The 26,152-nt window shown below is 33.5% G+C and overlaps 1 protein-coding gene across 1 annotated transcript; it reads left to right on the forward strand.

The window, feature by feature from the left end:
• The first annotated feature begins 71 nt into the window (after positions 1-71).
• On the forward strand, positions 72-25,312 carry LOC128031819 (tyrosine-protein phosphatase non-receptor type 21-like). Its single transcript, XM_052620280.1, has 20 exons — positions 72-242; positions 1,998-2,282; positions 3,491-3,660; positions 3,735-3,832; positions 5,522-5,589; positions 5,676-5,746; positions 6,705-6,792; positions 7,338-7,426; positions 7,831-7,918; positions 8,078-8,157; positions 9,292-9,352; positions 9,505-9,583; positions 10,541-11,418; positions 13,911-14,459; positions 17,072-17,209; positions 18,197-18,415; positions 19,307-19,435; positions 19,515-19,749; positions 20,685-20,845; positions 22,847-25,312. The coding sequence occupies exons 2-20, from the start codon at positions 2,103-2,105 to the stop codon at positions 22,973-22,975; spliced, it is 3,510 nt and encodes a 1,169-aa protein (XP_052476240.1). The 5' UTR covers positions 72-242; positions 1,998-2,102; the 3' UTR covers positions 22,976-25,312.
• The last annotated feature ends 840 nt before the right edge of the window (positions 25,313-26,152 follow it).

Genomic DNA, 26,152 nt, shown 5'->3' on the forward strand with positions numbered 1-26,152 from the left:
CCGAAAACGACTTGAAAAATAGTTCCGCGGAAGAATCCGCGTCCCGGCGGTCTCCTTTCCTCTGGTATTCCGAGCGGATGTGACGCAGCAGCAGGAGTGTGACCCGAGGAACCTCAAACATGCGTCAATCCCGAAAAAACAAACTCCACCAAGTATCGGATTATCATCACAAACTGTAATTTCTACTCCGGAAACTATTCATGATATAACTCGAGGATATAATAAATCAGATAATCCATCAGGTGAGCTTCTGAAATAATTCTTTTCCACAGTTTTACTCAAAAGTGTTAGCAGCGCTAGCCAGCGCGCGCGTTCTTAAACTCTAAATAAAGATAAAACTCAGTCATTTTAATAAATCGCATCTATTTATACATTTAACTGTGTGTTTGGAGACTTTAACGTTTTGTTTCATGAAGTGTATACGTCCCATCTGGATGTGTGCGGTTTTGTGGTCACTTGTTGCTCCAAACGCTAGTCAGACATTTTTTGATGTTTGTTTATATTTCGCAAAAGCAGAAAAACTCCTCTATCTCTTATAGAAATAACAGCTTCGACGTACTTTTATATAATCAAATTATTATATTTGCATATTCGAGGACCTTAAGTCTAAATCACAGTTCTTTATTGTTTTGTTTTTGTTGTTTAGTTTTATTCGTTCCATTTTATTTACAGTCATAGTTGATATCATGAATGTATTTATAATAAATATGTAATATTATTAATAAACATAAGACGTACAACTATATGTGTACATATTGACTTTTAATAATTCATAATAAATCATTATACTATTGTGATTGATTTATAACGGTATGAATTATGTTATTGAACTGTATTTTGAGCTACCGCTGTCTGACAGATTGCGTGAATATTCTTCTTGTCATGCTTCAAAAATAGATTTTAATAAATGTATTTTATCTGTAGTGGTTCTCAACTGGTTTTGCATAGAAAATAAATAAATAATACATTTAGAATTGCATATTGAGTGGTGACCTGAATTGTTTATCGTTCAACAGTAACAAAATGTCCCTAAAATCACAGATTTATTCATATTAATAAGCCATCCGTTATGTATAAACACCCAGTTTGGTCTAATATAAATTAGTATACTTTACCAATTAAAAATTTAACTTGAAATATATTTATCTTTCATAAAACTACATTTGGTTTTTGTATACTCCATATGTTAATTTACTGTCAGAGTTTTTATTTATTTATGTACTTAATAATTTGTATTTATTTATCTAAATATATTTGTGCATTTATTTCAATATTTTATTAATTAAAAATATAATTATATTGTTTTATTAATTATAATATTCTATTAATATATTTTACACTGGTTTTCAGTTTAAAAACCCCTTGTGTGTATTAGATTAGAATAAGTTTATGTAAATGTCTTTTATTGACTATTTTGCATATTGTTAGTATACTGTGTCAATTTAAAATATATATTTCTTTTTATAAAGCTAAATATACTTGTTAATATATATATATATATATATATATATATATATATATATATATATAATTTATCTAAATATATTTATATAATTTATCTAAATATATTTATGCATTTATTTTAATATTTAATTAATTAAAATATAATTATATTATTTGGTTATTTATAATATTCTATTAATTGTTTTCCCCACTGTTTCTCAGTTTAAGAATCCCTTGTGTGCATTATATTAGAATATGTTTACGTAAATGTCTTTTATTTAATATTCTGTGATTGTTAATGGTAACACTTAAGTTACTATTGTACTATTGTATTCGTCATACTACTAAATTACAGATTAATTAAAATACGAAATGCGCAAGAAATGCAGAAAGCGTTTTTTCCTCCACGGTAAAAATTGATAACCATCTTTATTTCGCTTCCTAATTATGCATGATTGCATGCTTTTACAGTTTTGTTCTTGTAATCTGAGACCGTTTGTATCTGTGAATGTCATCAATGCTAATCTGTTTGGCTGTGGTCTGTCTTTATCCAGGGACTCATGTGTTTGTCTTGTGGAGCCCTGTATAATCCAGCACCCCTCCATGGATTAACCGCAGAGAAAAGCTGAATCCAGTCGTTCTCGCCGCACCGGTGCAACATGCCCCTTCCGTTCGGATTAAAGCTCAAGAGAACCAGAAGATACACGGTGTCCAGCAAGAGCTGCCTGGTGACCCGCATACAGCTGCTCAACGGCGAATATGTGGAGTTCACGCTTTCGGTGGAAAGCACGGGACAGGAATGTCTGGAGGCAGTCGCGCAGAGACTCGAGTTACGAGAGGTAGGATTGCCGTCGTTTTTGGTTTAATCTGGTCTAAATCACACATGGGCGTGTGTTTATTTTAGCTCGCTGGTGCCGTCTGGAGTCTCGCCTATTCTAGGACCGCTACCAAAACGCTGTCAAACACCCTAAACGCATGTGTGCCAACAATTCGGCCTGGACTCTGAGTGCTGCGTTTGCATGCAGTCAGCTGCTCGTGAGAGTCTGAATCAGATTATAGTGTCGGTATGACATCCATACCTAGTTATAGATGACCGACCGTGTCTTTTCAGATGTGTTTTATGAGTCTTGTTACCGACCGATGTGGCTTTGTGTGTATGAAGCTGCCAAATGTCATGTCCAGGTCAGCATCAGGATTGTAGGATTGATGCATAAGTTAGAGATGCTGTAATAGATCACCATTTCGTTTCAGCTTCCACCCATTTTAATGACCATTTAGCTGTTTTTGCAGGAAATTAGTTTTTAGACGTACACAGATTTAATGCATGTAGTCGGTGACTTGACTATGAGTCGTAAAACTACTTGCATAATCAAAGTTTAATAAAGGAATTTGGAAAATGTTGATTAAAGTAGTTTGGTAGCCCTTTAGTTTCAGTTTTTCACCCATATTCATCATCATTCAGTCTTGCATTTTGATATGAATTTACATTTAATGCAAGAAGTGTGTGACTTAACGAGTCATAAAAACAGCTTGTTCAGTAATTGTGTAAAGGAACTTCAAAAACATGTTGAATACAATATTTTATTTAGTTAGAAACACAGCGTGTTGAACTGTGGTGTTTAAGTTTTTAGATAAGTTTTAAGTTTTTTCCAATGCTTGTAGTTTAGAGCTTAATATGAATCAAACAAACTTTTATGTCATAAAAAAAAGAAAAAAAAAAAGAAATAGTTAATAAAAACAGTTTTAGCCTGGAAAGTTGACACGCATAACGTATTTTATTTTGTTTGTTTGTTTAATATTTTCGATTAAATGCGTATGAATGCATGAAGTGATGCTGTTATTTGGGTTCAGTTTTTCACTTGTTTTTAGAGATCAATAACCATCCCTCAGATCTCATAATGTGTAATTATATAAATACATTTTTCATGATGTCACACCTCTCCTCTTTGGCTAAAAGCGTTGAGAATATGCCCCGTCTTCACCTCCAGAAATACCGATTTGAAGTTAAAGACGAGGTCCGATCAGTGAACTACTTCTCATTCCCCAGATAACGTATTTCAGCCTCTGGTACTGCAACAAACAAAACCAGCCGAGATGGATAGATCTGGAGAAGCCGCTGAAGAAACAGCTGGACAAGTACGGGCTGGAGCCGACCGTTTACTTTGGAGTGGTGTATTACGTGTCGTCTGTTACACAGTTACAGCAAGAGATAACCAGGTGAAGAACGGGAATGTGTTTCTAACGGTCGGTGCTTTAAGGACGCTTCTACTCACTTCCTGTTTTCCACACAGATACCAGTATTATCTCCAGCTGAAGAAAGACGTTCTGGAGGGGAAGATCCCGTGCTCCATTGAGCAAGCCATTCATTTGGCCAGCTTGGCTGTGCAAGGTGCTTTTGTTTTCTTCTATTTCCGGTGATTTACAGTGGGGCTCGAAAGTTTGGGCACCCCTTGCAGAATCTGTGAAAATGTGAATAATTAAAAAAATAGAATAAGAGAGATCATACTAAATGCATGTTATTTTTTATTTAGTACTGTACTGAGTAAGATACTGTACATAAAAGATTAAGTCCACAAGACAAAACTTGCTGAAAAAAAAAAAAAAAAAGCCCCGTTCAAAAGTTTGTGAACCCTTGGTTGTTAATACAGTGTGTGGTTACCTGATGATCCATGAATCACATACAGTTACTGGACTGCAGTGAGACTCACTGTCACAGCCAGATCAAAGAAATATTTCTTCACGTGGTTTGTGTCATTTCGATGAGGCCACACATATTCAGTGGGAGTTATTTTTATGCACCAGCATTGCTTCACGCGATGGTAATGTTTCGGATTGACAGCATAGCTGTGAACATTTCTAACGGCTGGTTAGACATGCTACTACAGTTTCAAAGCTAAATCGATTCCTTCCATAACAAAACGTCTAAGGCTTTTCTAAATTTAGATGTGTGATTTCTATAAACGATGTTGATGATTTTGCAGGAGTGTCATCTCACACTTTACGTTTTAAACCCAACATCAAACCCATAAAATCAATGTGTCTTCATTCAGAATGAGTATGTAAAAATAATAAATAAATAAATATATTGAATAATTTGTCAAATAAAATAAAAATACATTTGTCAAATAAAATAAAATAAATGCTTAGAATAATTAGCAAAATTTAAAAAGGAAACCGATAAATTAGTAAAATGAAATAAAAATAATAATATTCTTTGTATAATACAATAAAAATAAGTATATATTTTGTAAAATAAAAATAAAATAATTTGTAAAATCTAAAAATGAATGTAAAGGTATAAACAAAAAAAATAAAATATATAAAATTAATTCATTAATTGAAAATATATTGAATAATTTGTTAAAAATTAATTTGTCAAATAAAATGAAAATAAATGCTTAAAATAATTAACACAATTAAAAAGGCAAACATTAAATTAATTAGTCAAATGAAATAAAATACAATAAAAATAAGTACGTAATTGGAAAATAAAAATAAAAGGATTTGTCAAATAAAATCTAAAAATAAATAAAAAATACATAAAATTAATTAATGATTGAAAATATATTGAATAATTTGTAAAATAAAATAAAAATACATTTGTAAAATAAAAATAAATTCTTAAAATATTCAGCAAATTTAAAAAAAGGAAAACTTAATTAGTCAAATGAAATAAAAATAATAATATTCTTTGTAAAATACAATAAAAATAAGTAGCTACATCATTTGTAAAATAAAATCTAAAAATAAATGTAAAGGTATAAACTAAAAAAGTAAAAATACATAAAATTGTAAAATGAAATACAAAAAAAGTAAAATAAAAATGAATAAAATACAGTTCTAATTTAATTGGTGTTTGCAAAGTCAAATTATATTCATTATATTGCTCATAATTAGGATTAGAGATTTGAATGTACTTCATGTGCATCTTCAGATATTGTATATTTAGTACATCTAGTTAAATAAATAAATGATATATCGCCCCATGTTTCTTCCTTGGAGGAATCAATATCATTATGTGTTATTTGGAGGCTTTTTTTAATCAAACACTAAACTTGTATTTGTCTGTTGGTTCCAGCTGACCTTGGAGACTTCAATCGATATGATTCCCAGGAATTCCTTCAGAAAATTGTGCTTTTTCCAATGGTACGTAATCATTGAAGGTTTAGATGTCTATTCCAGGAATAAAGACGGCAGGATATTTAACGAGTCCGTTTCTTTTCTTTTCTCAGCCGTGGATACAGGACGAGAGGGTTGTGGAAGAGGCCACTCAGAAAGTCACCATGCTCTATCAAAAGTACCGGTGAGAGGCTGTAGTTGTTGGCCAGAGTTTAAGTGAGGTTCAGTGATTATCAGATGTGTTCAGATGCTTCCTGTTAGAGGATTTCAGAGGACGTGACTCATGACCAGACTTTCAGCAACTTAAACGCTCTTCAATGTCCTGCAAAAGTTCTGCTTCTGAAGCTCTTTCATGCATGAGGTTTTTTTTTTTTCATCTTAAATGTGAACTTCAGTAACAAAATGGAATTTAGGTCTTAATAAGGTTAGAAAGTCAAATTCATAGTCATGGCATTAAATGTTGCATGCAATAAAAAAAAAAAAATATCCTCAGTATTTGTGTGTTATCTTCTAATACACACATCTAAACAGCTCTAAATCAAGATGCATTTGCATAAAATGCTAATTGGAAGTAGTTATAATGAAAAATTAAACCAAATTAAGTTATGCATAAAAAAAATCTCAGTTTGGTATGAAAACATTTTCCAATCGAGTTGATTTTTCTTTGCACTGGCTGATATTTGTTCGTGTTTTAATCACAAGCTCACTTCATTTTGATCAGTTTCTCAGAAAACAAGACTTTGTTACTTTGCGTCTCTGTGTATATTTAAAAACTTTTGGACGGGAAAATAAGACAAAAACACTGAGGAAGACATCACTTTTTAGCAGCATGAAAACAAATCGTGCCAAAAAAATCTAAATATTGAGAAAATCATCTTTAAAGTTGTCCAACTGAATACTTAGCAATGCAGATTACTAATCCAAAATTAAGTTTTGAAATATTTACGGTGGGAACTTTACTAAATATCTTCATGGAACATGATCTTTAATTAAGCTCCTAATGATTTTTGGCATAAAAGAAAAATAGATAATTTTGACCCATGCAATAAATTGTTGGATATTACTACAAATATCCCCCAGAGACTCGAGACACATTTAGAGCTGTGTGTGTGTGTGTGTGTGTGTGTGTTTTCTGTCCCCAGAGGTGTGTCCGCAGCGGAGGCGGAGTTACTCTACATGCAGGAGGTGGAGAAGATGGAGGGCTACGGGGAGGAGAGTGTCCAAGCGAAGGTAAAGCTGTTCTTCGTGCAACTCCTGTTCCTTTTCATGGTGTGACAGTATAAAAGAGTGAAATGCATGCACCTAAAATATCACGAAACCATGCACATGAATATAAATCCTACTGTTTACTTATAAAACTTTAAGCTTGCCTTATAATAGATTCCCCGGACACATTTTGCATTATACAATAAAAATGTTTTTTAGACTTTGGTGTTAATTTGCTTGAAAATGCAGAGAAGAAAGATATTATTTGATATTAAAAATGCAGAGAATTTACTCATGTTTGTTTGTTTCTTCATCAGATTTGTAGAAATGTAGAATTGCATCAATGGGAGTGAATGGGTGCCGTCAGAATGAGAGTCCAGACAGCTGAAACAGTAGGAGTGGTGTTGGATTACTTCTGGTTTACTGTGATGTTTTTATTCAGCTCTTACATTAGACTCTCATTCTGACGGCACCCATTCACTGCAAAGCATCCATTGCTGAATTAATAATTAATTTTATGTTATTTCACGATGCTATATTTGAAGATTTCCTTCCTTGTGTCTAAACAGGACGCTCAGAGCACAGATGTGATCATCGGCTCTTGTCTGGACGGGATTTTTGTCAAGCACAAAAATGGGAAAGCACCTCTCATGTTTCAGTATGTGCGCGTGCATTACAGCTCGTGGAATGTATTCAATATTTGTGACACATTTATGATGTTTAGCAATCCTTAGTTTTATTTTGCATTGACTTTTTTTATGCATTTCTATTTAAAGATGTCTGCATCAGTGAGAAGTCTCTGCATGGCATATGAAAATGTTTTATATCGCAGCATATGAATTAATATGGTTGTTCTTGTGCTAATGTAGTGAAACAAGCATGCATTGATAATGTAACTAGATTTATTTCCATGCTTTACTTAGCTAGAAACATCTATGCATAGAGATTTATGTCGGATATTGTCAAAAGGCTTTCACTCGTGCACTTCAGAAGTCTGTTTATCATTCAGCGTATTGTGTTTTACTGTCATGGGTCTGACTCCTCTCTCCATTGTTTCTGCAGGTGGAATGACATTAATAATATGACTCATAATAAGTCTTTCTTTGCCCTGGAGCTCGCCAACAAAGAAGACACAATCCAGTTCCAGACCGTGAGTCAGATGCTTCTCTTTCTTTAGACTTACATTAAGCTGCAGTTATTCCCTCACATATGTGCCTCGATGAATGTCCTTTCCTATTAGTGAATAGTTCAGGCCCTGAGACACATGAGGCTGATTTGATTGAGTAAAAATGCTCTGGCTTCGTTTCAGGAGGACATGGAGACGTCCAAATATGTGTGCAGGATGTGGCTGGCGCGGCACAAGTTTTACAAAATTAACAACAGCAGTCTGTAAGTGTGTGTGTTTGTGTGTGTGTGTGTGTGTTAGGGATGCACTGGTTTTGGCCAATACAATTTAAGGAACTCTGTAGCCTGCTAAAGATGCCAGTTATTAATCTTTTATTTCCCTAAATTAACCATTTTTAATGCTGTGACTAAACAATCTGTCTTTGGTGGATGGATGTATAAGGAAACATCATATGCACAATAAAAATAAAATAAATAAATAAATCATAATTTAGCAAATAATTCAATTCAGTGTGTGGTCCGTACGGTTATTTATCGTGTTTGTCTCTCGTGCTCACCCAGAGCTGCATTTATTTAATTAAAAATACTGTAAAAACAGTGAAATAGTATTTTAATTTAAAATAACTGTTCTCTATGTGACTATTTTGTTAATTGTAATTTATTCCTGTGATGTACAGCTGTATTTCCAGCATCATTCCTCCAGTCTTCATTGTCACATGATCTTCAGAAATCATTCGGATTTATCAAGAAACATTTCTTATTATGGAAAGTTATTTTACTTTAAGCTTTTTTAAACCAAAAAGTATTAAAAAACAGTTTAATTTATTAGTAATTAGCTGATTAATATGGTTGGCTTGATCAGTGCGTCTGTAGTTTAGTGTCTCCTCCTTGTCTCCAGAGCGCTGTCTGACGGCCCAAACTCTGCGGGCTCCCAGAGGTCCTTTCTCTCTCTTTCTTTTCCTCGTCTCCCAAACCTCTCTCGTCCCTCTGTGCCCGCTGACAAGGGGTGAGCCTGACTGCATGAGGCGTCGATTTTTTAACTGCTCAGAGAGACAGAAAACTCCCGAAAACTCTCCAAAGGAATGACATGACAACATGTCCAGCTCACATTTCACAGTGAAAAATACTATTAAAATTATAAGTAAAATGCAAGTAAAATTTTATTTTAAGACGAATAATAGACAGTAAATCAAATGCTACTTTAAATACAATATATAAAATATTGAGAATGTGGCTGAGAGTTGTCATTAAAATGTCACAATGCAAAAATTAAATGCTTTGCGAAATGCAAACCCTGACTTTGCACCGTAGTATCGCAGTGCATGTGACATAAACGCTGAGCTTTAATACTCTGGTTTCTTTAACACCTGTCTTTGATTGTTTTGTGTTTTATTACAGACAAACGCAGCCTGCTCCAGTAAACACAGTGAGACGACGGTCCTCGACGAGAATGTCTCTGGTCAGCATTAATCCAGTTATTCGATGACTGTCACAGTTTTGCTCATCAATATGACTTGTGATGCTAAGTCTAGAGGGGCAGCTCACTGGGTTTGGGACCGAGTTAATGTGTCCAGCTGAATAATGCTGCTTTTGTTCTGTCTTCTGATGCAGCCAAAACCACAGCCCTACATGATGCCACCTCAGATGCACTTTAACGGCCATTACACCGAACCCTACACATCTTCACAAGGTAGAACATGTCCCATCAGCAACAGGCCAGAAATGCTTTGTCTGTTCTCAAAACAAGTATCTTCTTATTTAGTATTTTGCATCTAAAAATTCTTAAATCAAGAGCATAGTCCGACAGATATTGGTTCTCGTTTCAAGCATGTTTAAAAATAATCTTGATGCATTTTTCAGAAAAGAAGACCTAATATAATATCTAAACATTCTTAAATCAAACAGCAAAGTAACTTCAGATATTAAGTCTTCTCGAGGTAATACATCTTGATTTAAGAGTTTATATATTTATACTTGAAAACAAGACGAAAACAATTAATTTATCTTAGTTAAAAAATACTAACAAAACCATTATTGTGTTTTATTTAAAATAAGGTAAATTGTAGAGAGTAAATAATAAAATTGCAATTTCAATAAATATAAAAATATGGTAAATGATGGTGAAAAAAAAAAATATATATATATATATATATATATATATATATTTATTTTTTTATTTTTTTATTTTTTTAAATAACCAATGCCATTTTTCTAAAGTTTATTTATTCAGATTGTAAGCTTGTATTGGAAAAAGACAAAAGTGCTAAGTATAAGAAATTGTTTATTTTATATATATATATATATATATGTGTGTATTCATTCATTCATTCATTCATTCATTCTCTCATTTTTTATCAAGAAATATTATATCCAGTAAATTAAAAAAAATAAATAAATAATATATATATATATATATATATATATATATATATATATATATGTATTTATTTTTTTATCAAGAAAAATTATATCCAGTAAATCAAAAATGTAATTTTTTTTTTCTTTTTTTTATGTAACTTAACCATACTTTTGCATCCTAATGACTTGCTTCTCGTGAATGTGTCTCGATTAAAGAAAGTTCATATATTTGTATATAATAAAATTATAATAAACCAGAACTGACGCACGTCTCTTGTACATCCCACAGATAATCTGTACATCAACAACCAGAACGGTTTCTACTACCATTCCCAGACCAGTCTGGACCGCTCTCCTCACGAGTACAACGGCCGGATCCGTAACGGCAGCGTTTACAGCGCACAGAGCACCAGCTCCCTCAACAACCCTCAGCACTACCTACAGCCCTCGCCCATGTCCTCCAACCCCAGCATCACAGGAAGTGACCTCATGCGGCCCGACTACGTGCCTTCCCACCGGCACAGCGCCCTGATCCCGCCGTCCTACCGCGCCACGCCCGATTACGAGAGCGTCATGAGGCAGAAGAACCACGGGATGATCCCGCCAGCCGAGCGCCAGAGCCACTCCATGAGGAACCTGAATATTGGGAACTCGTACGCCTACAGCCGCCCCGACCCGCTCGTGTACAGCCAGCCGGAGATCCGGGAGCACGGCACGGGCCAGTACCCCTTCCACCTCAACTACAGCTTCCACAGCCCCTCCCCGTACCCCTATCCCACCGAGAGACGGCCTGTCGTAGGAGCCGTCAGCGTCCCCGAGCTCACCAACGTCCAGCAGGCGCAGGAATATCCTCCGCCCAACATCATCAGGAATCAGGTTTATTGGCCGCCGCCGCCGTATCCCTACCCTCACCCTCGACCCGCTAACAGCACCCCGGACCTGTCCCGCCATCTCTACGTCAGCAGCAGTAACCCGGATCTGATCACGCGCCGCGTCCATCACTCGGTGCAGACCTTCCAGGAGGACAGCCTTCCCGTGGCTCACTCGCTGCAGGAAGTGAGCGAGCCGCTCGTCACGACCCGACGGCCTCACATGCACAAACGCAACTCCATCGAGATCGCTGGGCTAGCGTACGGCCTGGAGAACATGAGGCTGAAGGAGAGGAAGGTGTGATGATGATCATATACACATCTAAAACCATTTCAATAGTGTTTGCACCTTCAACTGATGCACCTTTAGTTATATAAGAGTCCGAATTCTGTAATTAATTATTATAATGTAAATTAAACTCTGAATCTAGATTATGCAATCAAATAATTGTATTGGAATCCTAATAATTTAATATTTTATAATTACAAAGATATATAGTTACATCAGAGGTGGGTAGTAACGAGTTACATTTACTTCGTTACATTTACTTGAGTAATTTTTCAGGGTAACTAATACTTTTCGGAGTATATTTAAAATTGGGTACTTTATACTCTTACTTGAGTAAATTTTTTGGGAAAAATCTGTACTTTTATTTCGTTACTGTGGGCGACGCTCCTCTCGTTACTTTATCTTAAAGCAATAAATGTTATAAATGCTTCAGTTTATTCCAAACGCGCCGTCTACTTTTCTCTGGACAATGAGCGATGCCCATTCGCTAATGATTCATTCTTTTGAGTCAACTCTGTTCAAAGGCTTGATCAAACCAATTGGCAAACGAGTGAATTGGTTCATGAACCAGTTTGAATGAGTCGTTCAGTTCCCTGGAGAAACGCGCTGAGCGTCTGAAGCGGTTCACTCAGAGTTGTAACGTTTAAGAATATCAGCAGCGTTGAAAACGTGGATATGGAACTGCACTGAATTGAAAGCTAATCTGCAAAGGCTATTCTTTGCTTGCGATGGAGATCCTTATTAGATGAACGTGTGTGCTGTCTACTGTTTAACAGGTAATAACTTGAGCTACATTCGATTACAGTAAACGATACCACTGTGACATTAGTTTGTTGTACGTGTGTGGCTTATAACAGAGGGGAGTCAAGTTGAATGCAGCTTCCAAAAGACAAAAAATAGCCGATTAAGATTTTATTAATTTTAATACAATCACACCGGTGCGAGTACGTTCAGCAAGTCATATCATCAGCTGCTAAATTCATATCTGTGATCGCTTGCTGGCGCTGAGCCAGAGATAGATGCGTTTTTACAGCGTTGCGCATTATAACCAATCACACACGGTTCTTTTGAATGCAATCAGGCCAATCGGAGGTGTTCCGATGAGTCATCGCTGAAATGCCGGTGCTTCCTTCACTCGCTCACTGTAACCTCTTTCTGGCGAATTCTCTCGTCAGAAACAACAAAGTGCAGATGTGTGTACGAATCTATAATTAAGATATTGATTTCACAGTGTTAACAGTTTCAGTGATTTTAATGGGAGTTTCTGAAAGGGATTAAAATCTAGACTGTCAGTGAAAATGATCTTTAATAATGTAAATGTTATTTGCTCTCTTTCTGAACAATGAAAGATTAGTAGCAATATTTATATCACATTAACTTTCAATGTTAAATTCACATTTAATATAAAGTCAGTCGTATTAAAAATATGTTATGGCATGAAACCTATATCTGTTACTTAAGTAAACAGACAGGGTTTTATAATGAATTGGAGTAAAGGCTGATGAAATATATACATTTACACACGCACACATACATTATGTACATTTATCTATATATCTAAATAAAATTAGGCTCCGTATATATGACCCAAAGTAACTAACTACTTGAGTAGATTTTTTATCCGATACTCTTTTACTCTTACTCAAGTAACTATTCGAGACTAGTACTTTTACTTTTACTTGAGTAAATATTTCTAGAATTACTTTTACTTTTACTTGAGTAAAGTTTTTGGGTACTCTACCCACCTCTGAGTTACATATATATATATATCAACCTGTGATTCTTGATTGAATTATATTTAAGATAATTGTTTAGATTGTGTTTGGATAAATCCTATGATTATTATTATTATTATTTTTTTATATAAATCATGCTAATTATAACATTTTTATATAATTATTAGCATCATTATATGATTAAAATATATATCAAATTATGTGTATATTTATGAAATTTTTTATTTGTGATATTAAACACATTTTCAATTGTTTTCAGCTGTATTTTGCTGATTCTTATATAATTTCTTATATAGCTTCAATAATTGTAATTATTTATAATTAATATCTGACTCTAGATTGAGCTATTTGAGATTAAAAATGTCTCAAAAAATATTTTAATGTGACTACGCATATTCTGTATTTATAGAATAATCAATTTTATTTTTTATCTGTGTCTTCGGTGTGATGTTATAGACATTTAAACAGGATTTTGCCAATTAATAATATATAATGAATAAAATAATTCCTGCGTAATTATTAATAATATAAGACTCTATTTTCTATATTCAATGAATTCATGAATATGCATCAAACACCCATGGATGTGCATCTTCAGTGTGATTTAAAGCTCTTCTCAACAGAATCATTATAATTCATTAGGAATGATTATAATTAATTCTTATATAATTATTAGCAGTGATCTCAGTTTCTAAATTAACTTTATTTAACAAAATGCATTATTGGTTTTAGTATTCATGGACATTTTTTGCATCATCTCCCCAGGTATCAGCATCTGCAGCCGAGACCCCGCCCCCTGGTGCCCAGACGATGCAACCTGCAGCATCCGGCTCCGACATCAACATCGTCCTGGAGGTCACAAAGCCAGAGGACGCGGTCATCAAGGAGGACGTCATCTACGGGCACAAAAAATCCCTGTCCGACGCCACGATGCTGGTGCACAGCAGCGGTGAGGAGGAAGAGTTCGAAGACGACAGTGGCAGACACACACCTCAGTCTCAGGATGCTGTGGGCGGCCCCGAGCATCACATGACCCAGATGGGACGGCCCCTCGTAGATCCACCCGCTTATCCCTTCAGCCACAGTATGGAGACGGTCCCAACATCCCCTCTGGTGTTCCCCATCCCCATCATCCGCAAACCAGAAGACATGGTGCAGCTGCCGCCTCTGAGAGAGCCCGGACACATGGTGCCTTCAGTATCAGACGGAGACCTGAGCGGACAGGGACGCTTCAGACAGAAGAGAGATGTCTATAAGAGACCCGTCTCAGACGTGCCACCTCCCAGAAGAAACATCGATGGTCTTCCACCGGCCGTAAGTTCACTTAGACATTTGCAAATGCAACCTACACTAAGTTGAGATTTATTGTCATATGCACATAATGTTAAAACCTTAAGAGATGGAATGTTTGAAAATAAAAAATGCAAAGATGTAAACGATACACACTTTCGTACTGAACCGCTTTTAAATAGATTGTAAATGCTTGCACGCATTTTACGTTCACTTTCGAATTGCAGCAACAGCTGACGTCAACAAAACAGTACGACAAACTCACATTAAAATAAAATGTTTCATTTATTTCATTTAAGTTTCATTATTTTAGGCCCAATATAAAATAACAAATATCTTACACAAAGTTTATAAATATAAAACACGGTGGAACCAAAGAAATAAGAAACAATTGATTAAAAAAAAGCTTCCAAAAATGGCAAAATTCCTTCCAAAAATTTTTTTTTAAGATCACATGATTATTTGAATAAATTAAAAAAAAAAGAATAAAAATCATAATTGAAAATTGTGACATCCCTGTTGTATCCAAAACATGAATTTTGCGAATGCTTACACTCCTAATAAATATTATTGTAACGAGTAATGAGTGCTAGAGATAAATTATAATTATAAAAATTATTTTATATTAAGCAGTAGAATTGTAATGTATTTTGAATTTTTATAAATATATAAATATATATAAAAAATATATATTATTTCAAAGCTTTAAATCCACTTTGAAGTCCAGCTTCAAAGTCAAAATAAAACTCTAATTTTATATTTTTATGACTTCACTTAAAGATCAGAATTGAATCAGAAATCGTGAAAAGCAAAATAGACATAATTATTATTGTAACCTGTAGTATAAAATAAAATGATAATTCAAAAATTATTTAACAAAATAATGTATTCAGCATTTGTTGTTGTAATTATTATTTAAAAGCTTTGCACCCACTTAAGTCCAGTTACAAAGTCAAAATAAAACACTTTAATTTAAAATGTATTAAATATTGAATGTATTATTACATGTATGCCATTAACCAGCTTCAGAATTGAATATGCAAATGTTTCATTAAATTATTTAAATATTAACTTTAAAAATCTACTACAAGTAACAATTTTATGTAGAGTTTTTGGACTAAAAAAGTTATGAACCTTACTTAAAGATCAGAATTAAATCACAATCACAAAAAATACAGAAAAACTGGAAAATATAAGATTAAATATTCAAAAATAAATTACTGTAACTTGTAGTGTAGCATAAAATTATCATAACATTTGTATTACAATTATAATTATGTTATTAAGTATTTAACAAAATTGTAATTTACAGAAATGATATATATATATATATAAAGTGTTTTTATTAGTTAAAATAATAATAATTATAATGTATTACAATTGTGTTATATTTTAATGTAAAAAAAAATTATTACATATAATTTATACAAATTTGTAATTAATTTCCCCTAATATATTGTTTTCTGTTTAGTCTGTTTGAGGGTTATTATACTGTAGAATTTGTGATGTGTCATGTAGAAACGCAGGGTTTTTATTAGCCCAAAGTATAATGAACACAATGTAAGGCGTCAGTATTTTGTGTAGCCACCCAGATGAGATCATTACGTCATCATGTGAGCATCTCCAGGAGTGTTTTCAGGTGTTCACTAAAGAAAAGCCTCACAATTAGATGCAGTGTCTCTTCTAATGAGCTTTAACCAGGATCTAAATGCTACTTCCTCCTTCCATTAATAACACATTTAAGTTATGCAGTTATACATATGTGTATGTATGTATATATATATATATATATATATATATATATATATATATATATATATATATATATATATATATATATATATATATATATATATATATATATAATATTATTATTATTTTTTATTTTTTATTTTTATGGTGACAGGAATCAGAATTATTTTTATACTATTATAATTATTTATATTTAATAATCATAATATTATAATGATTAATTTTCTTTTTTTTGTCCTTTGTTACAAACACACACACACACACACACACACACACACACACACACATACAAATAATTTATATATATATATGTGTGTGTGTGTGTGTGTGTGTGTGTGTAAGATATGATAAATCTTTTATAAATAATTATAATAGTATTAAAATAATACTGATTCCTTTCACCCTACTAGTAATTCATCAAGTTTTAGTATTAATGCAATAAATATATTTTTTTTGCTCCAGTTATTCATTTTAATATGTACTGCTGTACTGTTTTTTTCACATACTTAGTTTTGAATTTAAAATAACCTTAAAATAAGATTTCAGTACTTTAACATGTGGAGCATAAATCCAGATGTTTCTCAGAATGTTGACGCTGCTCGTCACAGAGACACAGATATAGATCAGTTCAGCTCAGCTGTGAAAGGAAATGTGAACTGACTTGTGATTCCTTGGTGCTGCTTTTATTTTCATTTGGGGTGTTTGTTCACTGGGCGAGGCCGAGCACTTGACTTCATACGTGTGCTCTGGAGAATGTGACCCGACCGGTCGTCAGACCCGAACGACTGCATTCTGTGTCTCTCAGACGCTGATCCTCAGACTCTGTGTTTCTCTCTCTCTCTCTGTGTGTGTGTGTGTGTCTCTCGCTCGCTCCGGGGATGAAGGGGATGAAGAAAGGACGCTCCGAGGTCAAGAAGGTGGGTCCCCTGAAGATGGCGGCTCTCAACGGCCTGACCCTGTCCAGAATGCCTCTGCCCGATGAAGGGAAGGACGACCCGGAGAACGCCTCTAATGATGAGCGGGTGAGTGCTGCTTTCTGGTTGGTCGAAGAGTAGTTAGTTAGTTTGTTTTTTAATGGTCAGTGATGTTGGGTTAACCAGGCTTGGATCTGCACAGATTTGATTAATGATATTTTTCCCATTTTTGTAAAAAAAAATCAATATTTAAGAATTAGTCCTTTTAATAAATACATGTATTGAATTTTTATATTTAAACAAGAAAACTGAAATATGTTTTAAATGTATTAATGTATTTAATAGTTATAACATTTATAGTAGAGTCATCAAAAATGTGTGTTTATATATATACACACACACACACTTCTGTAATTTACTATCTAAATATATTACTGTGTTAGAAAATTTGTATGATTGTTACTAGTGTAACATATAATATTCATGTTTCTAGGATTTTTTAAAAACTTAAATATTTTGAGAATATATATATATATATAAATATGTGTGTGTGTGTGTAGTTTAAATTTATTACTCTATTAATCATTATATTATTATCACTTTTATTATTGTAAATGTTATAAATAGCATAATTTATATTGATGTCATCAAAAATATCAGTGCATATATAATATTAATATTAATATTTTTGTGTTTTAAATATTTTTTATATATTAAAATTATTATATTTTAATTTATTGTTGTTGTTAGCGTATACAATACTAAACATTTATATTGAAGTCATCGTAAAAATTATATTATAAATTATCATTTATTTTCTAATATTTAAAAAATGTGTTAACTATTCGGAGTTATATCTTTAAATATGTTAATGTATTTATTATAATTATTACAATTATTGTTAATTAATGAAATCAATCAGATCTATGAAATATAACATCTAGTTTTGATTAATCCTCATCGCATCGAGCAGAATCTCAGTTGAGGACAGATTGTTTATTAATGTGAAATACTAACTGGCTTCTCAGACACATCTGCGCTCGATGTTAGCATGCTAACTGCTAACACACCTCACGTCCTGTGTGTTTCCTGCAGTGTAAGATCCTGGAGCAGCGCATGGAGCAGGGGATGGTGTTCACCGAATACGAGCAGGTGCCCAAGAAGCGTCCCAACTGTGAGTGCACTTTCGCTCTGATGCCCGAGAACAGCGACAGGAACCGCTTCCAGGACGTCCTGCCCTACGACGACACGCGTGTGGAGCTGGTGCCCACCAAAGAGAACAACACGGGCTACATCAACGCCTCGCACATCAGGGTGAGCGCGAGATCTGTGATGTCTAGAGACTTATTAGACTGATAGAGAAAAAGATTCTTAAAATAAGAACAATATCACTTCTGTTTATTTATTAAGATTATTAATAACTATGTGTCCCAAAACACTGTAATCTTAGAAAAAAATTTTCTTATAATAAGTTTTATAGTAATAATATTAATTATAATTAATAATGTTTTGTAATAATAATACTAATTATTATTATTATGCCCTAAAATTGTTTGTTATAATGTAGTTTAGGATTATAATAATACTTTTTGAACCATGTTGAACTAAAATAAAATAATATAAATATATATAAAATAATAAATGAAGAAAAATGCAATTATTTTTTTCATTAATTTTAATTTTAATTTATTATTATTATTATTATTATTACTACTATTGAAACAAGAAAAGTAATGATGTTAATATAATATAAATATGTAAAATAATTATTACATTTAAAAATATAAATATTTTTAAGAAGAAATGTACAATTACAAGTTAAAAATATATTCTTATTCTTAATATTATTATTATTATGCATGTTCATGCAGCATCAAAATAATCATAGAGATCTGATATAAAAATGTGCATTATTTTTTGAAGATTCTAAAATAAATCATTGAACGTCATGAAATCAGGAAAGCACATGCATCTTATGACCCAAAAAAAGCATGCAAAAAAAAAATTATATTCTAATTACCTAAATTTTTATTTATGATTTTGGTTCATTGTTACTTGCTAAATTTTACATAATTTTTTTATGCATGCACATAAAAGTCTTAAAGTCCTTGAACACCAATAACTGCTGTTTGCAGCTATATTTGTGGTGCTTTGAATCCAATAAATAATCTTTCATGTTGTGTTTTCTGCTGCTGTGTTGATCAGGTTACGGTCCGAGGGAAAGAGTGGAGTTATATCGCGTCTCAGGGTCCGCTCTCCAGCACCTGCCAAGACTTCTGGCAGATGGTTTGGGAACAAGGAGTCTCCATCATCGCAATGGTTACAGCAGAGGAGGTGACGATGGAAAGCTCATTAACGGAGTGTCACTCTTGAATCTGAAGTGTAAGTCATTGTTTTGTGTGCCGTCCTGCAGGAAGGGGGTCGAGAGAAGAGTTTCCGCTACTGGCCTCGTCTGGGCTCTCGTCACAACACGGTTACATACGGGCGATTTAAGATCACCACACGCTTCCGCACAGACTCGGGGTGCTACGCCACAACGGGGCTGAAGATCAAACACCTCCTGACGGGACAGGAGCGAACCGTCTGGCACCTGCAGTACACCGACTGGCCCGACCACGGCTGCCCCGAGGACTTCAAGGGCTTTCTCTGTGAGTACAGCACAGATACCGGCCTTTCTTTATATCAGATGTACTGCTTTGGCACACAGGACATCACGGTGAAATGGTGTTAGCATCTGCGTGTGAAAAGATAAAGACATTAGTGTCTGGACAAACTACTGAACCAGAAAGAAAAGAGAAAGTATTCTCTTAAACTCTTTAATTATGCAGTTGGTAAAGCGGGTCACAAAACATCTTCATCTTTTTTTCCCAGGTCATATATACCTAAAATATGTATACCAAAAAAACATATTTCATTGTGCATTTATACATGCAATTATATTTAATCAGTATATTATAAAGAAAAACATAATGCATATTTTTCTGAATGCAATTTTTTGTAGCATTATACTTAAGAGCAATTAATCTGTATATGCTATATCTATCTATCTATCTATCTATCTATCTATCTATCTATCTATATATATATATATATTCAGAATAATTGCTCTTTAATGTAATGATGATGATGATAAAATACTAAACAATTTGCATACTCACACACACACACACACACACACATATATATATATATATACTAATCTTTCTTGACACTGTGCCTAAAAGTATTGTCACAAAATCTTGTTTTATTAAAATGTTTGTACATTATACATTAGTTTTATAATTAACTAACATTACATATTAATTCTGAGTATAATAATGTCAAAAAAATATTTATTTTTTTCAGATTTTGGAGTAAAACTTGACTGGTTGTGTTTGCTTAAGCTCATCCCAGCAGTGTTTTTCAGCACCATTATAATGATTCAAGATACATTATTTTGATGATGTTCGTATCGTGCATGACTTTAATCTTCAAGAAGAGTGTTTTCTTGTGGCGTGTCCCTCGGCTGGCCTCTTTCTGTTGTGCAGCGTTGTGTTTTCTCTCCTGGCGTGGCTCTCTAAAGCGCTCTATTTCTGTGTCTCAGCGTACTTGGAGGAGATCCAGTCTGTGAGGCGACACACCAACAGCTCCAGCGACCCAAAGAACACAAACCTTCCCGTCCTGGTGCACTGCAGCGCAGGGGTGGGACGCACTGGTGTGGTCATCCTGTCTGAGATCATGATAGCTTGTCTGGAACATAATGAGGTACATGTGTCCTGTGCTTACAGTGGCAGGAACGCATGAGAGATTTAGTGCATTTGAACAGCTTTTCAGGGCAGAATGGTGACGGTTACCAGGGTAAAGGACATACACTGCACAGAAATGAAATTGCTACACTTCTGCTAAGCTAACAAACACACGGTTGCTAGTCTCTGCAGATGTCAGGATGTGACTGATGGACAGGTTTATACTGCACTTAGACCTAGTTTACACATTCAATGTGGCGAAATCACAGCCGAGAGGCATGGAAGGACAGACAGTGGTGTCGTTATGCAACTCGGGCACAATCATTTAGCCATTAAAAAACACTGAAAATGCCATTTCACAATTTTCTTAAGACGGAGACATTAAACAGACTGTACTCGAATGCCTCATTTACATCAAAATTAAATATGGTGTATGGGGTCGTTTAATTAGTTTCACTGGAAGTACAATAGAAAAATATTTGTGTTTAATATTCTTTTTATTCTTTATTTATGTTCTTTTTAACAGTTAAAAATAACTGTTTTAATGTCTTTATTAATCTAAAAAGAAATGAAACTTGCAAATCAAATAAAACATTTATTACAATTAATTTAATAATTATTAAATATTTTAATAATTTATTAAAATGATTTCATTAAATCTTAATTTGAAAGGTGATTAACAGAAAAAAAATCTAATAATTTGTGTGAATTACTAAAAAAAGATTCATGTTACGAAACACTTCAAACCTAAAGACTTGTTTTTCCATTATTATTTATTTTAATTATTATACTTTAATTTTAAATGTTATTTATTTTTTACATTTATATATTTTTCTATTATGTTATGTACCTTTTTAATACAACTTTTAAATCGTGTAAATTGTGAATGAATGAATCAGTGTGAAAACAGCTTTGTTACTAAAGACTTGAGCTCAATCTTAAAGATTAAAAATTATTACATTTTAATTATTTAACTATTATATTAAATGCTGTGTAATAAGTAAAATAATTAATGTAATCTAATATAAAGGATACAATATTTTTATCTTTTATTTACCCTTTTGTATACATATTTTTAAACATTTTTGTATAAATGATTTTTAGCAAATAAATGAATCAATCTGATATCAGTGCAATAACAGCTTCATGTTATGAAACACTTGAGTTAAAATTAAACTCAATTAGTGGTCGACCGATATGTGTTTTTTGACAGCCGATGCCGATATCTTGGAAAGCAGGGGAGCCGATATAAAGCCGATATAATTGTTTTAATTATTATTATTAATATTTAAGAAATTTGAAATAATTTAACAATGGATTAAAAAATAAATGTGTAACAGAAACATACTTTATATGACAGTATTTTTCACAAATAAATAAATATTTAATTAAAAATATAATTTATCAACAGGGCATTCAGTATTCTGGGAAGTCTGTGTGCACTGGGAATCATATTTTTCAAATACAGCCAGGGTAACACTCACGAGAAAGTATTATAATGTTTGCCTCTCTATTACTAATAGGCCTAATATAATACTTTATGTATACATTAATTGTTTAACCGTTCTATTTGATTATTAGATAGACTTCTGTCTGTATTAGACAGAACTATTAACGACGACGACGATGAACAAGAGAGAGATTGTAAGCACTGTGCGCACTCAGACATTGCCGCTCTCAGCGCTGTCAAAATAAAAGTCCTGCCTCAAACACATCTGCCAAAAGGAAATGCGTATCTGCCATTGCCGATTTTTTAAAAATGCAAAATATCGGCCGATATATCGGTCGACTACTAGACTCAATTATTTGGTTATATTCTAATAGCCATTTACAATTTTGTAAAATTTTATCTCAAGCTCTTTGCATTATCGCTGTATGTGAAATCTGCTTTACAAATAAACATGGCGTACTTTGCTTATTAAATATTTCATAATTCAGAATCTAAATTTGGATTTTCCACATTCAAAACTGCTGTGAAATACTCCTGTTTTAATACTGACGTGTCGATGTTTCCTGACAGATGCTGGACGTCCCGACCGTTCTGAACTTGCTGCGGCAGCAACGCATGATGATGGTACAGACGCTTTCACAGTACTCCTTCATTTACAAAGTCCTCATTCAGTTCCTGAGAAACTCCAGACTGATCTGAGACCAGCGCTGGCACAGAGGAGCCTCTCACAAGCCCTCGGTCCCCGTCGGAGCTTCCTCACGGGGCAGTAATGAAGGACGCCGCGGCGCGCTCTGCTTTACCAGTATTATTCACTGTGGACTTGTACACAGATGTCATCCAGCACTTTTATTTTGCTGTACATAGACGCAGCTTTGTTATTTAATAGAATACGCTGAACTGCAGTGGTTCTTTTATACCGGGTTCCTCGTGGATTTTATTAGTTTACGCATGAAGTTTTAGCAAGCAAAGATTATAATAGCGGACACAGTGTTTACCGAGATGAACTTCAGTCGATGAATCTCATGAAAAGCCCAGATTTTGTGTCAAAATGTGCTTAATATTATGCTGAAATGCAAAAAAGGTTTGCTTTTCTGTATGCAACGTGTTCGAATGCTCTTGAGATTCTCTCAGTTGCATCATGGGATGGATATAACAGGACTCTGGGAGTTTGAAGTATCATGTCCAGTGTTACGCGGCATGTTCAAGCAATGTTTTACAGTTTAACCCTACGAACAGGGTTTCACCCCCGGCTATCGCATCTCAAGTTTGAATGCTGCCAAAGACGGGACAGGTTTCTTTTCTGATCGCAGACACAACCTATGGTTAATTTACAATATGTATTAAAATTGTATATGAAAACTGTATTCTAAATATAATAATCAGAAAGGCTTTCTCGTTGCATTAGGGATGATTTTGTATTTTTGCAGCTCTTGTGACTTTCCACCTGCATCCGACAACCAGACGCACCAAAGAGCATCACAGACTCGACTTTTGCATTGGAGTGAACAATAGTGTGGGTTTATTGTGGACGGTTAGTAACCTCATTATCTTAGACACACCAGCTATGATGGTTTACCTAAGAGATTTCAGCATATCGAGTTCTTTAAGTCTTAAAACACTGTGAAACTGCATAACCCATTCTGTTATGTGCAGTTGAATTGCATTCTGGGTATTTACGATAAAGCAGTACAGACAGATGCTACAGTCCACCATAATGGTGCTGTTGCATGTTCTGAAAGAAATAGTTCGGCCAAAAATGTACATTCGCTGAAAATGTACCGAATTTGGAACCAAAAGCTGTTTAGACTCTCATTCTGATGGCACCCATTCACTGGGTGTGCAAGTGACGCAATGCTAAATTGCTCTAAATCTGATATCTTGGATGACCTGAGGGTGAGCACATTCTAGCTAATTTTCATTTTTAGTAAACTATTGCTTTAAACCCAAACATATATGCAGCGTCCTGCCAAAATATTCCATGGGAGAGTCAAAAATCTAAAGAAAAAAGCAGTGCAATTTAAGTAAAAATTTAAAATAAAAAATACATTAGTAAAGTGGAACTGAAAGTATTTGTTGTACTGAATTTTATTTATTGTGTGCAGAAAGGACAATGTATTACTGAATTTTAGTAATGAGGATGAGATTTCTTTCACCTGTCCATAATGAAAATTTGAGGCAAAATAGTTGCTTAATTGTTCTGAAAAAAGGCAGAAATGTTTAATTGTCCCAGAATCAGCTGAAATATAAAATTATATATATATTTCTATTTCTATTGAATTCGGGCTGAAATATGATTAAAAAAAAAATGTTCTTGTTAAGAGTCACTCTCTCTATTCAGTTCTGACTTGTGCCTAAAACAAAAGCAATGTGTTCTTGTTGGATTTTGGCTAAACTGTAAATTAAAATATTTTTTTGTTGCGAAGAACAATCACTTTTTCACATTATACTGTGCATCTGAATATCATGAAACATTCATTTAAAAACTGAACATATCCACAGGTTGAGCTCCTTCAACGATGGTTTAATCAGCATTTATCCGTCATTACTATGAGGTAAAAGTCATTTAAGTGTTTGGAGTAAACGGTTGTAAAAGCAAACCTTTTCATAATTCATGTTGAGTTTTGTTGGGTTAGCTTCAGACGAACTGCTGTGGTGTTTGAGGTTTGCTGATGTGAGTGGACAAGTGTTCATCTGAACTGGAAAAACAAACTTAAAGACAATTAATGAACAAAGCTGAAAACTGGACTGGAAAAGCCCTTCTCAGAGCTGCTTTTTGGAATACATGTATATTATTTAGCAGATACTGTTTATATTGGTGACTTTTAAATGTTAGTAACTTTTTTAACCACATTACATTTTTGAGGCTGTTCACCCCGGATGGATTCTCATCTGTTTTGGTTTTGTAGAGCAAGATCTCATCCTCCACCATTGCCACCATCATCATGAGTGATTTACAGCTGACAGAAGAGCTAAATTATATCCCATTGTAAACAACTATATTTTTCATTCAGAAAATAAATGTTCTAAATTGTTTAAGTAATGATTTGTGATTCTATCCTTTTGCAATTTTTTACATAGTACAGATATGACAGCACTGACAAACTTACATTAAATTTTTTTTTTGTAGTATTATGCTATTATAGTATTAATTTAAAATATTTATTTATAAATATTTATATTTATAGTATTGATTTTTAAATAGCTTTTTCTTTTCAATTTTAGTATTTTCTATTGCTTTAATTTATTTTCAAGCATTTATTTTTAGTTTAGTTTTAGTTGCTTTAGTATTAAACAAGTTTTGACGATTGTTTTTAATGAAAAAGTGACTACACGTATCTGTTTATGTTTCTTTAAAGTGTTAACAATTCAACTAATTCTGCAAATCAACCCATTTTATTGTTCTAAATGTATCATTTGTTAGGTAAATAATTCCTTTATTTCACTTACATCTCCAATGTATCCCAGCAGCCACAAGAGAGCGTCATGTTTCATGTGATGGTTTTGTGGATGCATCAAAATGTATTTCTGGAATAAATCGTAAAGATGGATTGATTTTAAGAGAATCACAGTGTTGTCTCAGAACATCTAAAAAGTTTCAGTCACTGTCAGATGTGGAGACTGAATACATCTAAAATATTTCTAGTTCCTCAATCTTTCTAAAAAATAAATAAATGTTGGCAATATACTGATGAATATCTCTCAGTATGAAATCTCCATACATTACAAGGATTGACATGCACTGAAGTAAAAATAGTAAAAAAAAAAAAGAATGTTCCGGGCTGCTTAGTCCCTCCCATTTTGCCAATTTACTAATATTTTCCTTTCTACTCATTTATATGAGTATTTAGGTATACATGATGTTACCATTACACATGT

The sequence above is a fragment of the Carassius gibelio genome, chromosome A17 (assembly GCF_023724105.1).
Source record: "Carassius gibelio isolate Cgi1373 ecotype wild population from Czech Republic chromosome A17, carGib1.2-hapl.c, whole genome shotgun sequence".
NCBI lineage: Eukaryota > Metazoa > Chordata > Actinopteri > Cypriniformes > Cyprinidae > Carassius > Carassius gibelio.